This window comes from Nicotiana sylvestris, chromosome 8 (assembly GCF_000393655.2).
Source record: "Nicotiana sylvestris chromosome 8, ASM39365v2, whole genome shotgun sequence".
Lineage (NCBI taxonomy): Eukaryota > Viridiplantae > Streptophyta > Magnoliopsida > Solanales > Solanaceae > Nicotiana > Nicotiana sylvestris.
The window spans coordinates 123,520,161-123,528,479 of record NC_091064.1 but is presented as its reverse complement, the minus strand read 5'-3'; the positions used below and the strand labels follow the sequence as shown (position 1 = coordinate 123,528,479).

At 33.0% G+C, this 8,319-nt stretch overlaps 1 protein-coding gene and 1 long non-coding RNA gene across 4 annotated transcripts; both read right to left on the bottom strand.

The window, feature by feature from the left end:
• Positions 1-403: 403 nt before the first annotated feature.
• On the bottom strand, positions 404-5,007 carry LOC104244005 (uncharacterized). 3 transcript variants are annotated; one of them, XR_011401700.1, is made up of 6 exons: positions 4,621-5,007; positions 4,029-4,093; positions 2,879-2,964; positions 1,991-2,763; positions 1,706-1,882; positions 404-958 (listed from the first exon to the last, which is right to left on the bottom strand). It is a non-coding gene; the product is annotated as an uncharacterized lncRNA (long non-coding RNA). The 3 variants fall into 3 exon arrangements; XR_715344.2 differs by having other exon boundaries at positions 1,991-2,964; XR_715343.2 differs by having other exon boundaries at positions 1,991-2,964; positions 4,029-4,090.
• A 768-nt stretch (positions 5,008-5,775) lies between these two features.
• On the bottom strand, positions 5,776-7,999 carry LOC104244006 (uncharacterized). The gene is made up of 5 exons (XM_070154477.1): positions 7,782-7,999; positions 7,553-7,673; positions 7,280-7,399; positions 6,667-7,196; positions 5,776-6,286 (listed from the first exon to the last, which is right to left on the bottom strand). The coding sequence occupies exons 1-5, from the start codon at positions 7,997-7,999 to the stop codon at positions 5,776-5,778; spliced, it is 1,500 nt and encodes a 499-aa protein (XP_070010578.1).
• Between the last annotated feature and the right edge of the window lie 320 nt (positions 8,000-8,319).

The window sequence follows — 8,319 nt, the reverse complement described above, 5'->3', positions numbered from 1 at the left end:
TCCCTCAAACTTGGTTTATTAATAGTACTAGATGTAGTTAGCCCATGCTAAAGTACGGGCCCAACAATTTAATAATGACAAATCTAATTTAAGTTGTGAAATATAGTCAAGTATTGATACCCTTAATGAAAGGAAATAACCTTTAAAAGTAACAGTTGCTGAAGATAGAGCAACATGATTCAACACATTTGCATTAATATTGATAAAACAGATTGCCCAAGAAGTACTCTGATTTATGTAAGGAATGCCTTCGTATGTAATATAGGTATTCCACATATCAAAAACACAACAACACCAGAAATAACAATATAACTGCTCATTTAATCCTCATATGCACAGCTAATTCTAGAATTGAACTCATTTAGCTGTTTTTTCATATATGGGTAAGCCAGCGCGCGTCTAACCCATGTTAAGGTACCTTGAGAAGGAAAAGTACAATGGAAGTAGCACAATTTTCCTTTTAAATTATAAATGTAAGAATACACTGGAATGGATCACATACTATTTTCCTAGAATTTTCCTTGGTTACAAAATCCTACATATGAGTTTGCTGACCAGCTTTATCCACAACATGCTATTTTTCTTTCTCCTCCATGTTGAAAGTTCTAAAGAAGCAAGTTATGTTTGAATCTGTAGTCATTATGCACCGCTATCCAAGGCATTCCACTGATAAATGAATGTAAATGACTTTGCAATTTTGCAGCAGAATAGGAGATTCTTAAGGCATTGCCCTAAATAGTAACAACATTGATTTTGGTCAAAATGTCTGCCCTACGATCTGACTTCTTAACAATAAGTAATCTCAGTTATTATAATGAACCTCAGACCAAAATCAGAGGTTTTTCTAGGTTGCATAAGTACAATCATCCAGACTTATTTGATCTCTATTTAACAGATCCAAGTCTCACAAAGTCGGTGGAGTAAACAAAAAATTCAGCGTTCTAGTTTAAATAGCAACCTGCAAGAGCAGTTGAAATGTAAAAATATTAGCATATTATATTCAGGAAGAAAAAGGGAAAAGCTCACTCAAATCCAGACCTTTTGGAGCAATTACAGATTATTTATCCTAATTCAATCCAAAGAAGACGAAGAAAATGTAGAATGGTCTTTAGCTACTACATAAATGTTGCCTTTTCTAATCCTTCTATTTCTAATTCATATTGTTACACAAAAAGTTATAGCTTTCCAGTAGCATTTTGACAAACCTGTGTAAAATGGCAGCAATTAGCATTATTGTCAACAAAGATGATAAAGTATTCTGTCAAATAAGCTTTAGCAACATTAAAATAAGGGCGAGTATATGAGGTTTAGAATCATGGCAATGACGGAGCAAGATTTGAGAAGCAGAAGAATGGTGCATAGACAGTCAAGTGTGGAACACCATCTTTTGGAGTATACCACTGTTTATTTGTTGCAAAGTTGAAACTACAAGGGAATCTGAAATCTTCCACAACGTTAGATTGATATTATCATTACAAAAAAATTTAGATCTTAAATGTAAACAGAAGAAAAAATAAGCAAAGAGAAAAATTTTAAGGGGGCAGTTAACAGTGAAACAAGTAAAATTTAATAAGAGCAGTAATTCAAGAAGAATTTGACCTTATACTACCTTTCTTTATATTTTCTTGTAGCTCATGCAGACCCAACAAATTCTGTAGAAATCAAGGGAATTAAACAGATATTTTGTCTCAAAATGCTGAAGTACCTTCTATTTGGGGGCAAGTCTAACAGTAGTTCTCTCGTACGCAACAGCAAAATTGAGCATTTTTGCCTTTTTTCTTTCAGGAGCAAAAGCATCCTGTATCAAAATTCCAATAAATCTAACTTCTTGCACAAAATTCTTGTTCTTTTGAAGAAGCGGAATTTTTCCTCTTGGAAGTAGCTGACAAGGTGTAAAATACAATGGTTATTAAATCAAACAGCTATCTTATCTTCTATGTATTAATCTGAAAAGTTTTACCATCCATAATAAGTACTGTTTTGCAGTTACCTTTAGCAGAGGTGGCTTTAGATACCGGTGGTGTCAGTTTCAGGGTGTCGTTATTGGTGCTTGTAAATATAGCTAAAGTAGGTTCTTCTAAAAAGAAATATGAGGGAAATTGCTTATCAGATACCGTAGTAGTGAGCACAGATAGGTCAAAATGAGCGTACAAAAGCAAGAATGTTCAGATCATAAAATAATATTTTATGCTTACTTTCATTTGCCTCTGAACAAAACAACTTTACCATAATGTGTGAGAAAAGACTTCGATAACTTATGATAACACAAGAAATGCAACCGCACAAGAGCTGCTTGGTCAATAATAATAAAATAAAAAATAGGAAACCAAAAAAAAGGTAGCATCATCACCAAATCACCAAACAAGAAAAAGCAAGTCAAATTATTCCTCAAACAATTGAGTACAATTTAAGAAACCAAGACAACAAAAAATCCAACTAAACCACTTAAGCAAATCAACTACTATAACATGATAACCAACTATAAATACACCAGTAAATTAACTGAAATCACACCGCTAGCTTCAATTACCAGATCAAAATCAGAAAAAGAACTGCTTCAGCTCAGGCCACGTTTAGCCAACAAAAAGAACCTCAAAGGACAAAAGTCCAACATATTAAGCATGATGGCTTTTCTTCAGTTGGTTGAAGATGCCATTCAAGAAGTACTTGAGCTTTTTCAACGGCTTCATGGATGTGAGGATACATATTCGTAGCAGTCCTTAAATGGAAGTCTCCACCAGCTCTGGAAGCATCCAACATGCTCTTGCAGTTGGCAAGATGTGTAAGAATTGTAAGTTCCGACTAATTATAAGAAAAATGTTAACATTTCGTCAATTTAATAAATGCAAACTGTTATAACTGGTAAGCATCTCGATACCTGTCAGATACAATCAAGGAATTCTCTTGAGTAGCTATAAAAGCTAGATGAATTTTGTACCTATCTTTCTCCAAAGCAAGCTGGTTCTGTATTACAAGAAGATAACCTTTGAAATAATATTCCAATGACTGATGAGTAATTTGGTGCTCACCAAAAAAAGCATGGCTAAGGTCTAATATAGGTGATGACTGATTAACATTGAAGTTAGAATAATAAACATCTTTGAAACAAAGAATTACTAAATAAAGTAATACAAAATTGTAAGAAACACAGCTAAAAACGATTTCATTAATGCTGAGTAACAACTAAGTATTCAAAGATTTCAACCTTAAACTAACATCAATATTTGGAGAATGAAGAGAACAAGAAGTAATTTTAAGCAACGTCTAACTGTTTTGACTAACCATCCTTCAAGTCTGTTACCTCAAACCAGGCAAGTGTATAAATCTTTATTTTGATGTACAATTCGTGTATCATAACTCGCTATTATATAATAAGCTTCTATAAAATAGTAACATAAACTTTTCTAATCTAAAGGCATATTGACTCACTTCGCATCTTTTAGGAATGCAGCATATAAGAGCTTTTAGAGTGGAAAAGCACTTGTTCGAGTATTTTTTTTCATAAAGTAACTGATAACACTTCTTCGAATACTTAGAAAATACCAAATAATAGTGGGCCAAAAAGCATATTATTACAAGCTCATTTTTAAACTTTTCACCTGAATTTAAACCTTATTTCAAATGACAGTTTGTCTATTATCAAATTAAGGAGTTAAATTTTACTTTACATTTTGAAAATCCATAATATAAGTAGCTTTAGAACTAATTCTGCCAAATATTAAGTAACATGCTTTTACAAAATTTCTAGTATTATATTCTTTCTCCTGGGACAACTATTCAAAAATGTACCTTCTCCAAAACTCAACGCTCCGAAACATGCTTGACTTTTACAACTGTATATAACAACCAAAAGCATGCATTTGAGGAACTCTTGAATATCTTTAATTATCGAGCCGACCCTATAACACCAACTATGTCTTATTATTCATTCTCTATTTTGGCCAGTTTCACTCTAATATTCAATAAGTTGATTGATTCAAACAAAAAATATGATAGACTACAAATGAAGGCGCAGAAGCATGTCTTACAGTGAAAAGGATGCATCCTTAAACTCTCTTCGAACCATTGATACTTCTTTTTTTCAGTCTGTCTGCTGTAAATAAAATAGTGAGATCCATAACTAACCATAACTACAGGGAAAGATGTTAATTATGACATGTGAAGAGAAAACGGAAAAATTCAAAGAGACCTTTGGAGTCCAAATTCTATTCTAAAGTCATAAGAGGATATTTTTCTTATATCACTATAGAGTACCTAATAAAAGATTGATATCAAGTCCAGTTCAAGATTGACACCAGCCAATTCAAAACCAAATAGAGAGACCCTTTCCCAATAACCAACCAGATCAAATTAGAGCAAAACCCCCCATCTCATTCCACTGTTGAAATGGTAAATGAGGCATCACCTTTTCTTTTTTTTTCTTTTTTACGAATTTCCATATGGAAATATTGGACGTGTACATCAAATTCAGCGAAAATACTTTATTGGATAAATCAAATAGAGCAAAAGAAAAATTCAATCTTGATTAAAGACTGAGTAGAAACAATAGAAAGCCAGAGAGCAACACCCAAAATAGATCCAAAACAAATCAATCTTGATCAAGGACGTAGCAAAGAATACCTTCGTAATGGCAGGAGCAAAAACATATGGTTCAGAATCAAACTCTTAAAAGCGCATGGCCTCTATAGCATTCTCAAATAGAATGTACACTGGAAGTTGGTTCAAGCCTCCTACATTAGATTTTCCAACAACAGAAAACTATTAAATCCATCTCATATAACACACGTAACGCTATAGTAAATAATAATACAGCAAGAATTAGAGCATCATCAACCCATTCATTTGCTGTAATTTTGAGAAAATTTCAACTAAATTTGCTAGTTTCTCTCTGTAACAGATAAATAAAAGAATCTGGGGGAAAAAGAAAAAGGTAAATCAAAGAAAATGGAGAGCAGGAATTGGCAGAGAATAATTAGGTAGCACAAGAATGAAGGTAGCAACACAGTGCTGACAATATTACAGAGCCAAGAGCATTATAAGTTTGTTTGTTTAACTACTCAAGGATTAATAAAAAATGAAACAAAATGTACGTGAGTAAAACGACAAATAGAATAAAACAAAAAAAAATCTATCTTGGGGTAACAGAAGACTTACAAGGACGCTTTTCGGATGATTTCGTCATAAACAATGTTGTATATAGAATGATCATCACGGTTGGCTAGTGTGGACTGTCGGATCAGTACTTTGACGCAACTTGAACTCTTTGCTCTCGATAAGGCAACATAAAATTGACCGTGTGAAAAAACAGGTTCTCGCAAATATATTCCGATGAAATCCAGAGTTTGACCTTGTGCTTTATTTATAGTCATAGCATAATCTTACTGGGAATTCTGTTCTCTTAAATTGAACTGGTATTCTTTCGTCCTGTGACGATAATAATGGTATTCTTGGGATAAATACGTGCTTATTTTTAAAATCGCTTGTCACGATCTTAGCATTGATAATATGTGTTTTAATATCACAATATATCAATTGTGTACCATTGCATAAACCGTCATACGGATTCAAATTATGCAGTAATATAATGGGGCAACTTTCGTTAAAGTTAATTTGTAAGGAGGAAAACCAGCAGGATTTAAACTGTGTAATAGGTCTTCAAATTGACTTTGATCATTTGGCTCAACGGTTTCGTCAAAGCCAATAAATGTAGTTGCTTTTTTTGGAAATTTTGCAATAGGAATATCGTTGATTTCATTCACAAAATTATTTTCGTCGTCAAAACAACGCGAGAATCTGCAAAAAAGGATTAGAGGAGCATGTGTGTACATTTGAGAATGTCAGAGTGAATAAATGGTTCAGAGATTCTTCTTCAGTTGTAAAAGGAATAATTATAGAATCTGGAAGTTCAAGTTTGTTATTAGTGTTGACCCTCTCTTGTCCATTTTCAATTCTCATAAGGTAATCACAAAAGGCAGGATCTGTTTTTGCCCTCATGTTTTCGGACAGTTGTAATTTTTCAAGTTCGTCCCAAATGGTAGAATATAGCAAACTTTTACTAATAAAATCTTCTTTTTTTCCGTTTCGAACAACTGGAAGAGTTTGTCTAAAGTCACCTCCAAAAACAACAACTTTTCCCCCAAATAGAATATTTGTATCCATAAGATCTTTTAAGAGCAAGTCAAAAACATCAAGCATTCTTTTTTTAGCCATAGATACTTCATCCCATACAATTAATTTTGCATCACGAATCAGACCTGCAGTTGAACTTTGTTTGCTGATGTTACAGCTGAAATTTTCATCAATGTCTATAGGTATTTTAAAACGTGAATGTGCAGTTCGCCCACCTGGAAAAATAGCAGCAGCAACGCCGGAAGTAGCAGTTGCTAGAGATATGTATCATTTACTACGTACAGTTGCTAATAAAGCACGGTATAAGAAAGTTTTTCCAGTTCCTCCAGGGCCATCAATAAAAAAAGCTCCTGGTTTCTTGAAAAATACTCGGTCAATAATCACATTGTATGCTTTCAATTATTTTGTGTTCAGTTTTTTATGTAACAATATATCTTTTTCACTAACCGTGATGGTTCTTTCAAAAAATACCTCCTTTGCTTCTTTTTCCAATATAGATGGTCGAACTGTTTCTGAGATAAGATCATATTCGTTTACATTATGACCCATAGAGTGTAGTGTAAAACATCATTAATCTGATTTAGAACTTGATATTGAATATCTTTTCTTTCAACATTAGGTAACACTCTGTAATCTTCTGACAATGACTCTTCAAATTGTTTCCATATTTCTTTTGGATTGGCTGGATTGCAATACGTCAATAATGTAGCAAATAAACGCCTTAAACAAAATGGCATTTGATAACTTGCTGCCTCTAACATGCAATCAATTAAACTGTTATCATAGTGTAATAGTCCCCTTTTTTGTGCGGATTCTCTAAAAGAATTATAATGTTCCCCATTTATAGTTCGAAGATCTTTATATGATTTCGGTCCCCTCACATTCAGCAATAGTAGTCTTATATAATATCGTTCTCCTTCAGTTGGGTGACATGTTATGATACGACCAACGGCACAACGTTGTTGTCGTCGTGTCCATGTTTTGTCTGTTGTTGACCATTCAAAATGTTCAGGAAATTCTTTGTACAATAAGTTAAGCTTTATGGCATCTTTGTTACTTCTGTTCATCTAAAAAAAATTGTCAACATTGTTTTCTTAATCATTGGATTATTAACGATTGTGTTTATATCTGTATTTCCTTTAAAAGAAACAAATTGTTGCCCTTTAAGATGTAGCTGAAGATGATAAACACTTGGATACATCTCACTAATAGAGAAACCAAATAAACGCCATGCAGCTTCAGGCGGTGATACCCATCTAGCAGATTGATACTAAAAAAGAATTATATGGAACAACCCAAGAGTTATCTAAATACTGCTCCCGTACTTTTACAACTTCTCGTGTGTTTCGTCTTTTATAGATGGGATAAGAATCACTTCCTTTTGTTGTTTGTTCAGCAAAACTTTTTGGATAATTAAATTTACAAAGACCATTCTTTTTATACATGAATCTGTTGGATTTAGATTACCACACGGATCATGCATCATATATTTAAGAACAAGTGAGCGTAACTTTTTATCCAAATTAGCATCTGGTAATTCAGCACTAATAATTCCATCATAAGCCTCTCATGTCAATAACTTATATTCATTAGCTAATATTATAAGAAAATGAGCGTGTGGTAAACCTCTTTTTTGGAATTCAACAGTATACATAAAAACAACAATTTTTCCAAAGATATTTCTCTTGCTTATATCTGTTTTCAGTTCTTCAATTTTAGCTCTGAATACTCGACTAATCAAATCAGGTCTATTTTGTGTTTCATCAGTAGTCCATAGATGTTCTTTTATTTCCGGCCAAGTTGGATTACAGGTCATAATTATAAACAAGTCTGGTTTACCAAAACGTTGTACTAATGCAATAGCATCCATATATCGTTATCGCATATCTCTAGGTCCACCTATAAAGGAAGCTGAAATGAATTTTTGCTTACCAATATTAGAAGAATCTCGTTCTCCAAATCTTAAAATATCTAGAAGACCTTGCAGTATATCTATCCTAAACAAATCTTGGTTAAACGAAGCAAAATCCAATCTTTGGGTTTCAATTTTTATATATTCGTCAACTAAATATTGCTGAAATAGTCTATTAGTATGTAGCAACTCATCTTCATCATCATTTCTCATTTGAAGTTCATAACAGTAATATTCACGAGCAGAAACTGTATCTCTTTTTTTCTTTCCCCTTTCTA